The sequence below is a fragment of the Lagopus leucura genome, unplaced genomic scaffold (assembly GCF_019238085.1).
Source record: "Lagopus leucura isolate 7727_CA_CO unplaced genomic scaffold, USGS_WTPT01 Super-Scaffold_739, whole genome shotgun sequence".
Classification (NCBI taxonomy): Eukaryota; Metazoa; Chordata; class Aves; order Galliformes; family Phasianidae; genus Lagopus; species Lagopus leucura.
This window is the reverse complement of record NW_024962255.1, coordinates 17,424,052-17,444,259: the sequence shown is the minus strand read 5'-3', so window position 1 is coordinate 17,444,259 and position 20,208 is coordinate 17,424,052. Positions and strand designations below refer to the sequence as shown.

Below are 20,208 nucleotides of genomic sequence, written 5' to 3'. Positions count from 1 at the left end.
GTCCTAGAATGGTGGGTTATGCTTCACAGGAAGAAAGAAAGAAGAGCAATTTGAGCTGGTGATAACGTCCTGGATTAAGCCTTGTGGTGTGCATCACACATTGTCACAGTATAGAGCATCCAACTCTCTCACCCCACCATTCCTCCAAGCTAAGATGTAACACATCTGAATCTCAGTTTCTCTACCAATCAGGCACACACCACACTGCCGCAGCACGCTTGGAGGTTAATTACATATTTATGTGTTATCAGCAACAGTTTCAACTATATCCCAGTGCCCTTGTTTGACGAGGGAAGTGGCTGCATTTTTTTTTTACATGAAGACTTAATTATAATGGATAATAGCACTACTTGGTTGCTTAAGGTACTTATATCATCGTTTCAGTTTTGCTAATGAGCAAAAAAGACTGAAGAGTCTAATGGACTCTTAGCATTACGTAAATGTTGCCCTTGTTGGATTTATTTTTCTTAACATAACACCAATAAAACCACTGTATAGACAAGACAATCTGTATAACATTTAAATGTCATACTTTCTTATTCTTCATTAAAAAAAAAAAAAAAAAAAAAAACACAGAATATTGTTGGTTTAGATAAATACTGCAGGTCCTGAAATTTGTAAGGAGGTTGAAAAGAGCAGAACAGGCTAAACTGCTTAAAGTGTTTCCGAGGGCTCCAGCACTTACATTCACCACTGTACAGATTACCTATGATTAAGGTTGGCACATCCTGGAATCCCACTGTTGTGATGCTCTAAGCTTGCATTCAGTGTTTTTATGGTAGGATCTAAGATCTATATTAAAAAAAAAAAAAAAAAAAAAAAAAAACAACACCAAAATGATGTCATGAATACTGATTTAGAATTTTTATCTAGAATACTAATTCTTTTCTGAACGCATCCAAACATTCAATGAGATCACTTGTTACAGACAACTTGTTGGAAAAAACTGAATGTTTCTCATAAAAGAGACGAAAGGTTTAAGGTAAGAACTTGAGTTAGATTTTTCTGTAAAATAGGCTTTATTTCTGATGGTAACCCAGAGGGATACTCGAGAGTATAAGCAGGAGTGTAAAGCGTCCTTTTTTGTAGTACAACGTTCTGGCTTCTGCACATATCCATTTAAGAACTTCCTAAACATGAAAGTGCAACTAGACTGAAGACAAATGAATTTATCCTCCATTAATTTGTGCAAATTCTTAGCTCGCATACTTTAGGTGCTCACAAATCCTCTAGCAATAAGCTTTGAAAATTTAATTATACTTTGCATGAAAATTGCTTCCTCTTATATTCTTTAAATGTTATCTGTTTCAGTAAGTTCCTCTAGTCCCTGTGCTCCCAAGGAGAGAGAATTAAAAAAAAAAGTTTTTGTTTAACTTTTCTGCCTGATTCATGTTCAGAATTTCTGCTTGATGCCCCTTTGTTTGGTTTATTCAGAAGAAATGTATAAATTTTCAAGAACAAAATAATAGATTCAAAACAATTTTTCTCCGAAAAGTTCATGTAGTGGTTGAGATTTTCTGAAAAATCATGATATGGGGAGGAGAAGTTTCCCATGAATAAGTTTAATTTTCCATCACTTGTATATTTCCATACACACAGGTATAAATCAAGCATGGTGTTATACAGCATCTGTGTGAATAGACTAGTATCAACATATACTGCCTAGGCATACGGACATGTTAAAGGAAGAAGCTCCATAGAATTCTATCATTACTATTACTGAATGGTCCAGAAAGTTCTACACTAACCTTCACGTGAGTGGTTGATCTGTGTTACAGGCAGACCTTATTCATGACACCAACAGAATGTTCCCAGCTGGGATAGATCAGTTTCAGGTTCTCATCTCTGGTTAATTTTGTATGTGGCAACAAGTAACATTCTGAAAGTAGAGTAAAAGCATGCTTCACCCACATTTTCCTAGTCAATACTTACAGCTACCTCCTGCAAGCAGATTGACTGAAGTAGTAACTTATTTCAGATTTAAAATCCAGGAATCTGCTCTTGTATGTTTTTGGCATGTCATACTGCAGCTCTGGGTGCTGACAATTTACATGGGTACAGCCTGAAGCTGTATACTGCATATTCTGATCCTCTTTCAAACACTTAATACAATAGGGTCCCAAGTACATTATGAACAGAGGAAAACAACCCCCCACGTTCTATTTTAGTATGTTGAGCCTAAAGTCCATTGGCTGGGAGCTGTCATCAGACATGACCATATGTTACCCAATGGTATTAGAAGTAAATCCTAATTGAGTGCAAATTATGAAGATTAAAGTCACCTCACATTTAGCTGCATTACACTGAAGCGAATGTAGTTCAAAGCCTTATTTAAAATGCTGGCAATTCTCAGCATAAAAATTGACAGGCTGTCATTACCTTGGATTTTATGAGCTGTTTCAAATGTCTGGAGTTCCTTGTTTGGACCTCTTAGTCAGAAGGAAAGAGCAGTCCATAGCAGCACAGACTGGAAAACACCAAAGACAATGTATCATCAACAACTTCTGAAAAAAGACATTAAATATTGATACAACTAAGTTACATGAAAAATCTACTGGTTATAAGCTTTTCATAAATAATGGTGAAAGACTGTATGATGGCTGCTTTAATTTGGTTAAGATCAAAGATTCGGATTCAAGCAATCCACTGATAGAATAAGTCAGGCCTTGTTTATAACAGGCAGTGTACTGCTTTTTGAAAACAATTAACTGCCAGAAGGATATTCCTTGAAGTTTGTTACTGTTTCATAAGATGTCTGTAAAGCAGCAAGAAGCTGAACTTCATCTATTCGTGCACTTTGGATGATGCACTCCATTTTAATGAGATTAAAGGTTTAATGCAGATAAAAGATTTTTATCTCTTTGGCGCACCCGTACTCTATGCAGAGACTTCAGTGTGATTCACAAACAGAGAAACAGCGGAGAGCTATCATCATTCTGACAGATAAGAGCTTTTGACTTCTTTCTTACGAACGTTTCCTTTTTTATTCCATACAAAATGATTGGAACAAATTTATTCCTGTTCTCTGTTCTGATCGTGTGCAGTATATTTGCAGAGGAAATCTTTCAGCCAACCCTTGTGCTGGACATGGCTAAAGTCCTACTGGATAACTACTGCTATCCTGAAAACCTAGTGGGAATGCAAGAAGCCATTGAGCAAGCCATCAAGAGTGGGGAGATCCTGGACATTTCTGATCCAAAAATGCTGGCCAATGTCTTGACAGCTGGAGTACAGGGTGCTCTGAATGATCCAAGACTAGTAATTTCCTATGAGCCATCACCTCATGCAGCTCCTAAACAAGAAGCTGAAACTTACCTCACTCGGGAGCAACTCCTGAGTCTTATTGAACATGTTGTCATATACGACAAGCTGGAAGGAAATGTTGGCTACCTGAGGATTGATTATGTCATAGGACAGGAAGTTGTGGAGAAAGTTGGAGCTTTTCTGGTAGACAAGGTATGGAAAACACTGATAAATACTTCTGCCTTGGTGATAGATCTTCGTTACAGCACTGGAGGTCAGATCTCTGGAATTCCCTTCATTATCTCATACTTGCATGAAGCAGACAAGATGCTACATATTGAAACTGTGTACAATCGGCCTTCCAACACCACTACTGAGGTATGGACATTGCCAAAAGTGTTGGGAGAGAGATACAGCAAAGACAAGGACGTCATTGTTTTGATCAGTCATCACACCACAGGAGTGGCTGAAGATGTGGCTTACATCCTGAAGCACATGAGCAGAGCTATCACTGTTGGGGAGAAGACAGCTGGGGGCTCACTGGACATCCAGAAGCTACGTATTGGCCCTTCTAATTTCTACATGATGGTTCCTGTGTCACGATCTATCAGCCCCTTGAGTGGGGGTGGACAGAGCTGGGAGGTGAGTGGAGTGATGCCATGTGTGGCTTCAGAGGCAGAGAAAGCCTTGCAGAAATCCTTGGACATCCTGGCAGTGCGCAGAGCTGTGCCTGGCACTCTAAGTCGCCTCGCAGATATTTTAAAGGACTATTACAGCTTAGTGGAGCGAGTGCCAGTGCTGCTGCGGCACCTTGCTACCTCTGACTTCTCTACTGTGCAGTCAGCAGAGGACCTTGCCACCAAGCTCAACACTGAGATGCAGACCTTATCTGAGGACCCTCGTCTGCTGGTCCGAGCCATGATGCCTGGTGAAACTACTGCCCTTCCTGATGAGATGCCAATTGCAATGGCAGCCAATTTGCCTGATAATGAGCAATTGCTGCATGCCTTGGTGGATACTGTCTTCAAAGTGTCAGTGTTGCCAGGCAATGTGGGCTACATGCGCTTTGATGAGTTTGCTGATGCCTCTGTTCTTGATAAGCTGGGACCTTACATTGTAAAAAAAGTCTGGGAGCCTCTCCAAAATACAGAGAGCATGATCATGGACCTACGTTACAACCCTGGTGGCCCTTCCTCCTCTGCTGTGCCTGTGTTGATCTCTTACTTCCAAGATCCTACTGCTAGCCCTGTCCATCTCTTCACAACCTATGACAGGCGCACCAACCATACACAAGAGCATAAAAGCCAGGCAGAACTGCTGGCCCAAACCTATGGAGCTCAGCGTGGCATCTACGTGCTCACCAGCCGCCACACTGCTACAGCTGCTGAGGAGTTTGCTTACCTCATGCAATCACTAGGCCGTGCCACGCTGATCGGTGAGATCACGGCAGGTAGCCTCTCACATACCCGTACCTTCCCTCTGCTGCAGCCTGAACAAGGAATAACTTGTGGCCTAACCATTACAGTCCCAGTTATCACCTTCATTGACAACCATGGGGAAAGCTGGATGGGTGGTGGTGTTGTGCCTGATGCAATAGTGTTGGCTGAGGATGCACTGGAGAAGGCAGAAGAGGTGCTAGCTTTTCACAGAAAAATGGGGGTGCTTTTGGAGAGTACTGGGCAGCTTCTAGAGGCTCACTATGCCATCCCAGAAGTGGCTGAAAAGGCAAGTGTTATGCTCAGCACCAAACGAATTCAAGGAGGTTATCGATCAGCTGTAGACTTTGAGACATTGGCTTCCCAGCTTACTAGTGACTTGCAGGAGGCATCAGGGGATCATCGGCTTCATGTTTTCCACAGCCATGTGGAACCAACGCTAGAAGAACAGCTTCCCAACATGATTCCCAGCCCCGAGGAACTCAGCTATATCATTGATGCACTCTTCAAAATCGAGGTGTTGCCAGGCAACCTGGGATACCTTCGCTTTGATATGATGGCTGAGGCAGAAACTGTAAAAGCAATTGGACCTCAGCTGGTGCAGATGGTCTGGAACAAGCTGGTTGACACAGATGCCATGATTATTGACATGAGATACAATACAGGTGGCTACTCCACTGCTGTACCAATACTTTGTTCCTACTTCTTTGAGCCTGAACCTCGTCAACACCTCTACACTGTCTTTGATCGTAGTACCTCCCGCAGCACAGAGGTGTGGACTCTCCCCAAGGTTACTGGCAAGAGATATGGCTCCCTCAAGGACATCTACATCCTAACAAGCCATATGAGTGGCTCAGCAGCTGAAGCTTTCACTCGCTCTATGAAGGACCTACACCGTGCCACAGTTATTGGTGAGCCCACAGTAGGTGGTTCCCTCTCAGTGGGTATTTACCGAGTTGGCAACAGCTCCTTATATGCCTCCATCCCTAGCCAAGTGGTGCTCAGTCCAGTCACTGGCAAAGTTTGGAGTGTGTCTGGAGCAGAGCCACATATCACTGTCCAAGCCAGTGAAGCCTTGGCTGTAGCTCAGCACATTGCCAACCTGCGTGCACAGGTGCCACAGATAGTGAAAACCATAGGTAAGCTTGTGGCAGAAAATTATGCTTTTGTAGACATTGGGACTGATATAGCATCCAACCTCACCAGAAATATCAACAAAGAAAATTACAAAAGGATTAATTCGGAAAAGGAGCTGGCCAGGAAGTTGACTGCAATCTTGCAAGCTCTTTCTGATGATGAACACCTGAAAATGCTCTACATTCCTGAACATGCCAAAGACAGCATTCCAGGGATTGTGCCAAAAGAGGTACAGTTGTTTTTGTACTCTGCTATATTTATGCTAGCTAGAAGTCAGTGCCTGAGTGGGCACTGTACTCTGTCTTACACTAAGACGAGCCAGGGTAGTAGCTTGTGGTAGTAGATGATAGTTCTGGTTGCGTGCATTCTGGAGACACCTGCCTCCAGGCTGCTCTATCACTAGCTGTCTATCACATGTAAAGATTCTAATGCAGGGTTTCTATATTGGAGAGAAAATACCTCATCATTTCCTATCACAGAAAAGTATTATGGTTTTTCAAGCTGTAATAAATTAACACAGAAAACAACTGATAAAAAATGAGTTTGCAGCTTAAGAAAAACTTAGTTGGTCCAGAGTAAGTGCATATACTTGCAAAACATGTGATCTCATTTTGCAGTGGATTTTTTATATGTAAAATTGCCATATCTGTCATCTTTTAACTCTGTTATACCTGAATAATAAGCCACTCCTTTTGTATCGGTGGTGAAAAGTTGTTCTGATTGCATCTTATGCTCAGCATCAGATAGTCTGCCAATGAGCTAGAAATACTTTGGAAGAAGAATCTGGGTAGAAGTTAGGTGACTCTTGGGAGAAATTTATTTTTAATAATCTCTTTTTGTTCTTGCTGGGTGGTTTGCATAACAGTCTGTGCTTTGTTCTGAGCCTGCCTATTTATACACTGGTCTGCCTTGGCAATCTTTCTTGTTCATTGTTGTGCTGAAGGGAGCTCCCAGGAGCACTTGTTACAATTCCATGTTCAAATTAAAAAGAGGGTTAGGATAACCTGATCCCTTTCTTGGATGGAGTTATCATCTTTCTGGCTACTGCTCCAGCACGACTATCAGAGCCGTCATTTCCACAGGGACTCATAAAATTATGTTTTGAAGAGATTGCATTTGCTTTTGCAGTGAACCAGAGTATTCCAAATGTCAGGTAACTATTGAATGTTTCCTGGGGAAGGAAATCTGTGGGTTCCTACCCTCTGAAGTTTTGGGAATGCATGAATTAAGGTGAGTGTGATCTTTGTGGTATTATCTCCAAAACAAAGGTCAGGGGTAAAATCCAAGCATTTTCATGGGGAGGGCATTTTTATAAAGTTTGTTAACCAAGAATTTTTACCTCCAAGCAAAATTATAAAAACAAACAAGCAACCACAAACAGGAAAAATGCTTAAATGGCATTCGTTAATTGGTTAAATGGAAATCGTTAATTAAAGGATTGTGTTTTCTATTCCATCATTTCTCTCCCTCTCCTACGCTTATTGGGTGCAGAATATTTCTCTCTAAAGGGATTTTTGACAGTGCCTCCTGCTAAATTATTAGCAGACTAATAGCGGTTATGCATCTCCATCCTGTAACTTAGTCACCCTATTATCTGTAGTCTCCTAATGGATATTGTCATCTATTTTTATTAAAAATTATTTTATTCATGCCTTGAATGTTGAGAACAGAATGTAGAAAAATCTTGTTTTTCACATGATGTGAAATTCTAATCTTGATAGAGCTAATGAGGAAATGCTATTATGCTAACTAATACCCATATTTATGTCAACTCTGTCAAGCAAAATGGTTAGAAAAGGTCGGGGGGGTCTCATCAACATGAAGGAAATCATAGCAGTGTGCATGAAAATCTGGACGAAAGTGAGATTTCTTCAAGGGGAATAAGGTATACAGAAGAGAGGAGAAGCAGGGTCTCTTATGATGCTAGGATAGCAGCCAAAGGAGGAGGTATTCCCAGTTTACTGAACTTCATGAGTTTTTTGGGATGATGAGAGATCAGAAAGTACCACTGAGATGTTTTTTGGTAAAAGAAAGTGAGCGAACTAAAATTTGAAGTAAGGGTTGTTCCTTTTGGACAGCAGAGGTACCTTCATTTCCTCACCCCCTTTTTTTTTTTCCGCACTGTCCCTGTCTCTTCTTGACTCCTCTTAGAGGATAATTGATTCTGCCTTGCTTTTGCAGAGCCAAGACAAGTGCTTTCTGTAGATCATTTCAGAAATCCGCCATTCCAATATCCCAGAAAGTAAATGACTTGAGGTTACTGTGATGTTTACATAATAGCATTAAATGCAATTATAAATCCATCTTTTTTAGGACAGTTTTAAACAGGAGCAAAAAGTGGCTCTTTAATCTGCATTATGCTCATTCCTTAAAAATCAAAGAGCTGCTTTTTTCCTTGTGCTACCAACCTTCCAGCCACCCTTTCCCATAACAGTGGGATTTGTTGATAATGACCTTGACAGTGAAGCAGATCCAACACAATTAAATGAAAGTGATGATGAATAACTGCAGAAGGGATGGAATGGGACACGGGAGACAGGCGAGCGAAATGCATGTAGACCTTTGTATCTGCTACACTAGAAGAGCTGCTGAAGCATAATACTGGGTAGCGAATACATCTCCTCCATGACAGCAGCAAGATCAATGCTAGCTGGAGATCTCTGCTGCATAAATGCCACTTTCCCAAGTCAGACTTTCCAGAGGTCAAATGTTGCATATATGGTTTGTGAAAAGAGGTTTTTGCTTGTAAAGCAGAGTTCTTTGAGGGGATGAATACTCCTTTGGTAGCTATTCTAGCCTCATAAGAGACCTGTGCTTCTCAAACACATTGTCATTAACGTTAAAGTAGATTTGCATTTAAAACATAATACATAAAATTTACATTATTTTTATGGATTTTTCAGTGGGTGCTAGACGACAACTCAAAACTCAGCTGAGAATCATATTTTCCAATGTAATCTTCAAGGGTATTCCAGGCTAGAAAATAACAATACTTTATGGATTTTATAACCTTTTGCTGCCTAGTTTGCAACGAAAACTGTATGTTGTCACAGCAGGCTGGTGCGCTGCTGTGCTGAGCAGCCCATTGAAGGGTGAAAGTACAGCTGCATACTGCATTCTCCCACTGTGGACTGACACCCTTAAATAACCTCTTTTAATCCTTCTCAGAAAGCTGTCCAAGTGCATTTCAGCTCTTGCTTATGGTAACCTCTCCGTTCTGGCATAATGAAGGACAGAATAAGGATTCAAAGACATAGATCCAGAATAATTGGAGAAATTATCTGTGAAAAGTTGGTTGGAATTAAATAAGAGCATATGCAAGATTTTTCTAGTTTCTAGAGTGAGAGTAATTGGCTGCATTACTCTGAGAGGAGAATGGGTTGTTTGGAAGGAGCTCTGTACAAAAGTGTATGGGTCCTACAGAGTTCACAGTCTGAACACAATTTCACAAAGGGAAGTTGTTGCAGTAAAAAAATAATCATCATGAAAATGGTATAGAGAAGTGCATCTAATTGGTAAAATATGCAAAGCCTTCAGCTCCATCTAAACTCTGAAGCCTCAGTTGGAGTGCACAGTATCCAGTCTTGTGCAACACTATTCTGAAAAGTTGTGGCTCAAGAGAGAAGAGCCCAGGAAATATGAACAGAATTGAAGAGCAGGCAACAATTGTCTTGGAAAAGTTTAAAGGATTTGAGATGTTTATTCAAGAGACAAGAAGACAGATGATACACAAAACCAGTTTTCAGATAGATAAGAGGTGATTTTTAAATACGAAGGGAGTAAATCTCTTTCCTTGTCTGTGTTGAACAGGCCAAGATGTAATGCACTTAAACTGCAGAAGGCAGTAAATTTAGAGTGTTTACACAAGATAATAGGAACATCTTGTAAAGTTAGTGACATATTAGGACTGCCTGAGGAGGAAATGTATCTCTGTCACTGGAAGTTTTTGGGAGCAAGCGAGAAGCAGCTTTCAGGGAGATTGCTGATCCTGCTCAGTTCTTGAGCTGAGGAACCTACTAGGCTGGATGGCTTCCTTTCAGATTGTAAGGGTGCACAAAAGTATCCAATATTATTCTGAAAAAGAAAGAAGAAACATCCCCACACTGCCCCAAGATATTGTGGTTCTAATGCCAGCCTTTGGATATGCAACAGCACAAGGTTAGCTGATGATATTTTAATCTGGAAGTTGACAGCACTAGCAGCCTTAATACAGATAATAGTTAAACTACAATGGTCAGCATGAAATTAACTATGAAAATGCAGTTTCTGTTTAAATAAATAAAACAGCATAGGGGAGAGGTGAAAGGGGAGAAAGGAGGCAAGAGGTGCAACTGTTAAAGCAATTTGCCTATGGTTGGTGTATGAGCCAGTGATGAAAATCCATGCGTGTTTCCCAGGGAGCAATCTAGGTCTTATTTTGTGTCACGCTACAGGTTCTACTTAGGCCACGTATATGTAGAAGGTGATTGCAGAATAGAACTGGACAGACACCCTATATAGTTAACAAAAAAATTCTTCTTGGATTAAGTGATGTTAGCTTGGAGGTCCTTTACTCTAGCCAGATTGCTCATACTGTTCTTAAGGCACCTGAGGTTTTATATTTAACCATCAAGTCATTTGTGTGTAAACACTGCCTAACTGAGCAGCAGGATCTTAGTCTCAGCTGCATCCTGTCCTGGCTTGTCCTTGACCTTCAAACATAGTCCTGCCTTCCAAAGGAAGTTATACTGTTGGTCTCTGAAATTAGGCTCACCTCCTGAGATACCAGCAGCATGAAACCTATGTTTCAGTGTCATGAACCTGTGGTTGTCAAAGACAGTAATTTCATAACGTCAATCCCAGCCTTCTCCTCCCTTCAAAAATTAGGAGGGTTTTTCCTTCTTTTTGTTTTAAGAAAGTGCATTCCAAGTGCTTTTTGTCTGACTTCCTTTTAGAGCGTTTGGAATAGATGTATATTGATGCATTTTTCTACAGCCATAAATAACATGTAGAAAAAAAAATATTACCAGGTATAGACAGAAGGATTATTCTTGATCAGCATGCTTCTGGGTGAGTATCTTACAATTATTTTATAGGAGAAGTAAGAAATGTGAGTATTCAATTGATATCATTGGTAAGTGGCTGAGAGTACCACATCAGTTTTATTTGCATATTACCAATGAGTGATTATTTTTTTCTCCTGAGGGGACTAGTACCTCTGAACTAGAAATAAGCTCTGTCAGAACAATGCAGGGCATGCTGGACATATTCTTCAAAACTGTGATTTGTTAATCAAAGTACAGTGAACAGATCAAGTAGCATTGCTGTCGCTGGGAATTGGATTGGAAATGACAAACTCAGCAGCTCAGACTTATATGTTTACAGTCAAGAACAGTGATTATTTTTACAAGGTACAATGAGAAAGAAAGTACAGAAGAGGGCTCAATTGAGTTTGCTCTCAGCATTAGATCAACACTATTGGCCAGCGAAACTTTTGAATTTATGGTTGAAATTTTGGCATATATAATGAATGCTGAAGAAGTTCAGGGCAGGCAGAAGTGTGATACATAAGGTAATACTCCCCAAGGTAAAGGGAGTATTACCTTATGTATCACGTAAGGTAATGTGATGCTTAAACTGTGTCAAGCACAGATGTCTCCCAAGTTCTGGATCGTGTTGCAGGTTGGGAGAGCACCTCTCATGTGGCATTGCTGATTCTTTGTTCTTTTCACTGTAAAGCTGTGGATTGCCTGGGGCTGAGCCATAGCAGAAAAAGAAACTGATTAAAAAGCAAGTATACAACCATTTTCACAAAGACCCTGAGGAGAAAAACCCACATTGCAGAAGGTCACAGAAGTAATATATATACCAAAGCCTTATCTCCATAAGCTGGAGAATCTTCAGTTTTCAGAAATATGTATGCAAAACATAAGTTTGGCAATAGCAACAGACTTTGTCTCCAAATAATATAGGGTTACTAGAACAACTTTATTAGTTGGCTATGCTTTGCTATGAAAAAAATGTCTGCTGTTTAATAACATCCAGATAAACAAAAACGAAATTAATCACAGCTTAACATGAAATTCCATGCACAAGGCTACCATATGAAAAGACTTAACACATGTCTACCTCATTATCATGCCAGCACATGCCCAACACATGAAGTCCCTCACTGTCACAGCGGCTGGCTTGTTATCAGTGCCTGGGAATGGTTTCACCTGCAGCCAGCAGCTGTTTGTCAGCTAAGCCCAACCATGAGATTAAAAAGGCCCCAAATGCCTTCATTAGAAAGAATTGCTGGAGGAAACAGAAGGACTTGGGTGGCAGGTCTGTGATGATGACTTATGCTGTGGGCCTGGGGTGGTTTTTGTGGCCTTCTTAGTCTCTTTGGCCCAAGGAAATTCCTGTATTTTTGAAAAATGAACTGAGACTTGACAAATGGGGGCCTGATCCAGTTTCTTGACATGCTATTGAGGGATCCTATACTGGGCAAAGCAAGCAATGCCAAACTTAAGTTAAATATGCAGAAGTTTTAATATTGTTACATTATCATTCTTCAAATTTGGTCAGTTTCTTAGGTGTGTTCCACCTGGACTAATCCTGGCTCACAAAATTCCTTTTAAATCTTGTGCCAAGCTACCAGTGCCAGCAAATGATTTGTTTTGTTTTTCCAAACTCTTTCAGATCCCTTCCCCAGAAGTTTTTGAAGATCTGATTAAATTTTCATTCCACACAAACGTATTGGAAAACAATATCGGCTATCTGAGATTTGATATGTTTGGAGACTGTGAACTTCTAACCCAGGTGTCTGATCTACTGGTAGAGCATGTTTGGAAGAAAATTGTTCACACAGATGCATTAATCATAGACATGAGGTAAACCTTTGAATGGCAAATAACCAAACCTCTTTTGAAACAGCATTTTATTTGTAACAGAGAATTAGCTTTACATGCCTTACTGTCCTGTTTACAGAGTAATATTACTGGAATTAAATGAGAAAAGGAAATCAGCCAAAGAAAACAATAACAGTCTGGAAGTATATCTAAAGAGAAACTGTACTATCACTTGAGATGTTTAAAACTAAATAGGCAAATCTACGGGATACGCTGCAGGACACAATCCTGGACTTCACATCTGTTTTCTTTCTCTGATTTCTTTCTAATCTAACTCTGCATGTGTCTTGTAATAATTATATATGTATGGCCTAATTAAATATTTCACTGCAGGCAGTGGTCAAGTCAAATGGTCAAACAAACAGATCACGTATAAGCCTGTTGCAGCATCTAGACTGCCATATCTGCCAAATTATACTGGGTAGTCAGCCTTGTACAGAATGACTCTTATGCACAGAGCACAAGGGTGGCCTAAGGGCACTCTCTTGCCTGAAAAATACTCTGACACTCCTAGACCCTGCTGTGCAGCAGTCCTGTGCCTTCTCTTTTGGGACTGTGTTGGACACTCCAGTGTGTCAACAGTGCTCAAAGTTTAATAAGCCAGAAGATGGCATCCATTTGTTGTCAGCTATCAGTGCAGATGAATACCAGAAGGGTACATTTCCCATAAAATATTTCTATAGTTTATTCCCTTGCCTTGTTTTCAAAAGTTTATAAGCCCAAAATGTTATAAACAACAATTAAAAAGAGCCAGTTTTTAATACTGGAGCAATTTCTGTTTATTGCTATAATGAGTCTTTCAAAAGTTGTCAGTTTTCTTAGTTTTCTTCTGGGATTTGCAGCACATGCAGGAAAAGATGAGCACAGCTCCCACTGTGTGAGTACAAATGAGGCAGTATAACAGTCAATCAAAATCACCTGGCACTGAAATTCATTTAAGCAGAGATATCATTACCTTCAAATAGACCTGAGATAGGGCCAGGGCTTTCACTTTTCTTCCTCTGATATTTCACAATTCATTACTCATGCTAGGGCCAACAAAGTAGCAAGGATGATGCCACATCCCAGGTAAGAAATGGTCTCAGGATAGTCTTTTTCTTCGCTTGCTTTGTTTTTGTTTTTGTTTTTATCTTATTTCCACCCCTTTGAAAAAGCAGACCTGGGAGCACTGAGAAGGCTCGGCCTCTGAAATCATATAAAAAGAACCCCAAGCATTTTACATTTTGAAACTCAAACTAAGTCAGCATGATTATTTTAGGGCAAAACTGATAATTCCAATTTTGCATAAGATCAACTGTAATACATAATGTCTCTCACCTTACAAGTTCACCTCCTTGGCTACTCACCAACTCCATATTTTTATTTATCACAGCACAGAGAACAAAGATACTGGTAAGCTAGATATCTTTCCTAATGTTACACAAAAATTCTGTAGTGAAGGAAGATCTTGCCCGAAAGAGTTGAGTTAAAATTCTCACAGCTGCTCAGTTAGTATTACTGACTAAAGTTTCTGCAGTTTTTCTGCCCTGGAGAGTCCCAGAAAGAGCTCTCCAGCATTGCTCTATTTCTATTGTCTTGTCAAAATGTTTCTTGTGTTCATCATAAGCCGTTTCTTTTTCTTGACAACAAGTTTGATAATTGGAGAAGCCTCTAAACTGATGTTTGCAGAGGAGGGAGATGTCTGACATTTGCTTTTCCTTCAAAATCTTCTGTACCTCACCAGCTCAAGTCTGTGAGGCATACACTGCACGGCAGGCAGCTGCTCTGTCATCTTGCTGCCTGGCTTCTCTCTGGTGAATACTTCCATCTCCCTGCTGTTCAGCCGGCTGCACAAGGTTGACAATGCATTGTATAATGTGGCTAGATGGGAAAATGCACCTTAAACACCTCTTTCCTTTCTTGAAAGTGCAGGAGGTCATGTTGACTTCTTGGCTATATCTGATAGTCAAATTAATCCTCTTGGGGAGGGATGACTCTGCAGCAAGAAGACAACAAATATCAGTGCTCCTCCACCTTGGCCAGTCTGTTACCACCAATAGGCAGGACTTGGCTTTTTTGGCAATAACTCAGATCACTGCCTCCTAAATCTGTGCAGTGACAGCTGCTTTGTCCTTCAGGTTAGGTATTTATTCACACTGCCTTTATCAGTGACACAGTGGATTAGTCAAAGCAGAAGAATAACAAACCTGATGTTTCTCTACAACTTAAAAGCCGCTGTGTACTTTCTGATATTTTTTTCTCCTAGAGAATCGAGAGAAAAACAGACTTCTCTGTGTTCTGTTTACATTTGTAGCTAACTGTAGGAAGTAACAATTCCAGCCTGTTAGATGGGACTTTGTTTCTGCTGGTGGAGGAGAATGAATGTAAACACATCAAAATGTAGCATTAAGTACTCCCAGTAATTATGTACTTGGAAGGGAGATTTAGCGTCTGCAACAAATTTTCACTTATTTTCTTCATATTCTAAATTTCTGAAAAGGTACAATATTGGAGGTTACACCAATTCCATACCAATCTTATGCTCGTATTTCTTCGATGAAGGACATCATGTTCTGCTGGACAAAGTTTATGACAGACCCAGTGACTCAGTAAAGGAAATATGGACCCAGTCACAGCTCAGAGGTGAGAATGACAATTTATTTTCAGAGTGGCTTCACATTTCTGATGTTGTGTTTTAGAGGGAGCCATCAGATACTATAACTCATTAGAAGAAAGCACCTGCTACAACTAGCTCAAGCTGTAGTAACAAAAATGTGCATCTCAGTCCTGTCTCTAATGCTATCCTAAATAATTCCTAGCAGTGTAGTATGTTGGATGCAGAAGTTTATTAACTGGTCCCCAGAATTTTAGCTGAATACAGTAGATGGCAACTACGACTTACTGCTATGAAGCTGACAAAAATAAACCCCTTGCTGCTTAGACTTGTAGTATCTCTTCCAATACTCACTTAAGTTTTACCTGTAGCACTTCAGTTTCTACCTGTGTGATCTTCAAATACTATTTCAGTAGATGAGAATACAGGCAGTAGCCCAATTTGTCTAGAGATGGCAAGAGCAAACGAGGCATTAAATTTTGCACATCTGAGTGCATTTGGACCACTTAGTGGTGTGTCACACCCTACCCCATCGTCCCCAGAAGTTGATGGGATGCTGCAACATGCAGGGAGAGAGATCTTCAGTGCTCATGAAGTGTAGTTAGAGAACTGGACAGCCTTAAATACTGGCTTTAATTCTTTTCCCCTTTAAAACTGAGACACTTCTGAAAGAGGTGTTACACGGTATCTGCAGTTACTGGCTTTGAGTATACTGAAACAGTTAAACTTCGTGGCAGGCTGCAGGGTCCATCTATTCTCTCAGACAGTTAGAGGTGGGCTGTGCTAAGGGGGTATGATTACTATGGACACATTCCAGTTCCCATCAAAGAGAACAGGCAGACTCATATTAACTTCAAAGGAGCTGGATCTGGTCCTGTATTATATATATCTACTGTGAAAAGGGTCTTCTAATGGATATTAAGTCTACAGTGAAATGAGAAGACCAAAGATGGTGTGAAAATTAATTACCATGCTATTGGCCCCTCTCTTACAGCTTAATATGAGAAGTAGATTTACTTAACTTAAGAAATGACATTTTTAAAGCAGTTTTAAGTAACTTTCAAGTTATCAAGTCCCACTTATGACACATTGGTCATAGTTTAATGATCTAAGCTTTCAAAAAGTACTCAGTGTACTCAGATATATTGAAAATACGATTAAAGAGAACTACTCCGTCAGATGGTTTATGTAAGGGAATGAAACAACTTGGCTGACAGAAAAAAAATTAAGGGGGTATTTGTTGAAGGGCCTGGGACAAAGGCTGTGCAACAGCTTCCATTTATAGACTATAAAAAGCCTGTAGGAAACCACTGTAATTATAGTTTCATAAAATGCCGCCTGCATGGTTTGGAGGCTAAGCACGATGACAGCCATGTTCCTAGAGCAGAGATGAGAATGTAATTGAAGATGCTGCTGGCTGAGTTTTGAGTACTCCTGCTGGGGAAGTGAAAAAGGTCGTTTTCCTCACCTGCAAATCCCACTGCTCCACAAGCTCCAGTGGAAGTCCAAGCCAGCAGTAGTAACCATGAACTGGCCTCCCAGCTATTGGAGCTCATATTAGAAACTGGTGGCACAGGAACACCATACAGAGTGACAGTATTTCTTACGCTGTAGCAGCTGGAATAGGGAAAATAGTGATTTAATAATATTGTAGATACAAAGTAGGTTTTCAAAATCTTTGCTTATTAATAGCAAGAAGGGAGTTAAGTATACATTGGCTTAGTTGCAGAAATAAATCTCTGAAAATGGCCAAACTTTGTGATGCTTTTTGTTCTTTCTGGCAGGGGAGAGGTATGGCTCCCAGAAAGGACTGATTATCCTCACCAGTGCTGTGACAGCTGGGGCTGCTGAGGAGTTTGTCTTCATAATGAAGAGGCTGGGCAGAGCACTCATTATTGGGGAACAGACCAGTGGTGGGTCCCATTCCCCACAGACATACCAAGTAGATGATACCAACTTCTACATCATCATCCCCACTGCACGATCAGTCATCTCTGCAGAAAGCACTTCTTGGGAAGGGAAAGGGGTGACCCCTCACATGGAAACACCAGCGGTAACAGCCCTCATCAAAGCAAAAGAGGTGCTCAGTGCTCACCTGCACAGCTCAAGATAGTCCAACGGGGGCATGTGCTTCTCAAAAAAGTAGGTAGCTGTGGTTTTCAAAGGAGCCTGATGGACTTGCACTCTCATGAGCTGAACCAATAATGGGTTTTGGAGCCCAGAGCAAGACTTACTTCTAATTTCAGTAACTAATGCAAAATTGAGACCACAAATATCTAACAGGGTGTGTATGTGTGCATGTGAAAGGATGAGAAGGGTACAGGTGTTTCTCTATATGTTATCTATTTGTTTTCTGCCCAAGAACTCTGTTCCATCAGGAGAAATAATTTCTGCAACTAAAAATAACTCACAAACATTGGGAATTGTGCTGTTATGGGCAACAGAAGTGAATCTGAGTTCCTAGAAGGAGAGGGAGGCTTCACAATGGAATTTCATTTCTTGAATGAATTTTTTGGTAATCTGTTTCCTCAGGGAAGAAAGCCATCTCCAGATGCAAACCTTAGAAAGGAGTGGGAACTTGAGTTCAGTTTCAGTAGTGAGTTTTTCCTTTGACATAATTCTCGGTGACTCTGCTTTTAACATGCTGGTTTTTTACCCCATTCTGAGGAACTCAGCTCTTTCTGGGCATGGTTAAGATAATTGGATATATCAGTGGGGTAGCTGGATTTCTTTCCTGTGGTCAAATGTAAACGTTCATTTTTGCATTGTCTGTTTTTCCTAAGATTTTGCTCTAAATAACAGAGATTTACTTTGGTCCATTAGAAAATCCCAGCAGATTGTATTGAAGGCACACGAACCACCTTAAAGCATTTATGCAAGGGTAGAAAAGATACCTGCTCTTTCACCCAGTGATCATATCAGCACTCAGGGAAAATAATTGTATGGACTTAAGGCTAAAAACAGATTATTGTGTGCTTTGCCCCAAAGACAAGAAGAAAACAAAGAAATATCCTTTGTGCCCTGCTAGCAAACCAGTTATTAAGTGATGGTGTATTTCAGGGCAATTAACAGGGTTATTGGAATGAATCTAGTCAATGCTCTCCAATTCCTATCTAACCATCTCTCTTTGTAATGATTTAGAAATGTGTATAACTCTAATATAGATATCAAGATTCCTTATATCTGCAAAATACCAGCTTTAAGGCAATTAACTTAGAAAAATGGTGCCCCTAAATGTCACCAATTAGAAGCTGTAACTGTAATACGTTGCTCTTTGCTTGATCATTTGTGAGTAGCTGCATTTTTCATAAATCACGTTTAAACATCTATCTGCAGAGATCTCTTTTAGTAATCACTGAAATCATTTTAACAACAAAGTAGACTTTCCATCTTTTTTGCTGCTTGTTCATCTTTCCAGTTACTGTTGGTGCGATCACTAACCTGGACTCTTCTGAGTTATTTTTGTACTCTGATTTTTATTCAGTAGCCAGTTGTTGGATTTCTCAGTGTTGTAGAGCCACTTAAATGGATTGAAACTCATAGAACATTTTGTGTGAAGCAATATATATACATGAAGAATATTAAAGATAATAAGAAAAAGACTGGAGTAGTCAATGAATGAGTAAACACTGGTGTATTCCTTCTAATGTCTTTTAAGCTTCTTTAATAATCTAAATGATTTAGATACGCTTTTTTCCTCAGCACAATCTGTTGTGCTGTCGACAAACAGTAGTGGTTCTCAAATGCAACATTTATGAACTGTGGTCATCCATTTGGAGACCAAGTACTACACCAGATGGGCACAAATAGCAAATTATTTCTTTGCCAAAGTAATATGATAAGTACTTTTAAACGATAAAACTTTAATGATTGGAATGTAGTTAGGTAAACAAGAAAAGAAAATGCATTTGCTAGTGACTCCATTTGATATCAATAATGCTGTAATACTCCCTCAATAGAAAGCAATTGTATAGAAGATTACACTGCACTGAAAGGCTAGAACATCATCAAACTATGAATGAAATTGGTTATAGAAAATAGATGGTTTGTGGTTTGTGTTAGAGAGTTAGATTGAAGTTGTCTTATAAATGGACTGAGTTAATTCTGAAGTGCTCTTCCAGCTTTTCACACAACAGAAAACACACTGAAACCACCACTCTTCTCTCTTCTGGTTCCAGAGCTGAGATGGAACTTCATGAGTTTTGTAGCATCATTTCCTATCATCCATTCTAGAACAACTTTCTAATGGTTAATTCTGTAATGTTCCTTTCAAAGGAGGCAAGAAATAAATGAGTATACCAGGCCTCCTAACTGCATGATCCACCTCATTTTAGAGTTCACAAGACTCTGACCAAGAATTGACAGGCAAATTATTCATTTTCTGCACTACAGAATGGTATTGTTCTTGCTCTCTAGACAGTGTTTCTAAGCCAGACACCACTGATCACACCACAAAAGATGCCCTAGCCCAGTTTTCAAACTCTAGACCATAGGGAATTCATGTCTGTATCTAAGAAATTAGTGAAAAATGTTATATTTTTCCTCAAAATATCTCTAGTTGTAGAAAACATACAGATCCCTGCTGTCAAATCATAGCATTACACTGTGAGACTGAAGGATTAGCTTAATGCATTCTTCAAGTCCCTGCATTTATTCAAGAACCCCCTGCTCTAATAGAATGCCTTTCCTTCAGCAGGATTTTCTTTCATCTGTACCAGTCTGAGTGTTCAGTCTTCTAGTCGTAAGACAAAACTTTCCAACATGACCCAATTACAGGATACTTCTTTTTCTTTGTCTCATTATGTTTCCTTCTGCCTGTGCTGCCTTGGTTCACTCAGCTTTAATATGAAAATTTTCATATAAAGAAATAAAATCTCCAAAATTCTTGAATAAGCCCAATGGTTTATGTAACCCTTAATGTAACTTA

General features: G+C 39.9%; 1 protein-coding gene across 1 annotated transcript; it reads left to right on the top strand.

Annotated features, from left to right (window-relative positions):
• Nucleotides 1-2,997: 2,997 nt before the first annotated feature.
• RBP3 (retinol binding protein 3) lies at nucleotides 2,998-18,910 on the top strand. The gene is made up of 4 exons (XM_042863157.1): nucleotides 2,998-6,045; nucleotides 12,480-12,670; nucleotides 15,168-15,310; nucleotides 17,066-18,910. Exons 1-4 carry the CDS (start codon nucleotides 2,998-3,000, stop codon nucleotides 17,392-17,394), a joined length of 3,711 nt encoding a protein of 1,236 aa, XP_042719091.1. The 3' UTR covers nucleotides 17,395-18,910.
• Nucleotides 18,911-20,208: the final 1,298 nt, after the last annotated feature.

Coding starts and splice junctions, on each gene's coding strand:
- RBP3 (XM_042863157.1), top strand. CDS start 2,998: ATGATTGGAACAAATTTATTCCTGTTCTCTGTTCTGATCGTGTGCAGT. Junction 6,046..12,479: donor CAGGGATTGTGCCAAAAGAG/GTACAGTTGTTT, acceptor AAACTCTTTCAG/ATCCCTTCCCCAGAAGTTTT. Junction 12,671..15,167: donor GCATTAATCATAGACATGAG/GTAAACCTTTGA, acceptor ATTTCTGAAAAG/GTACAATATTGGAGGTTACA.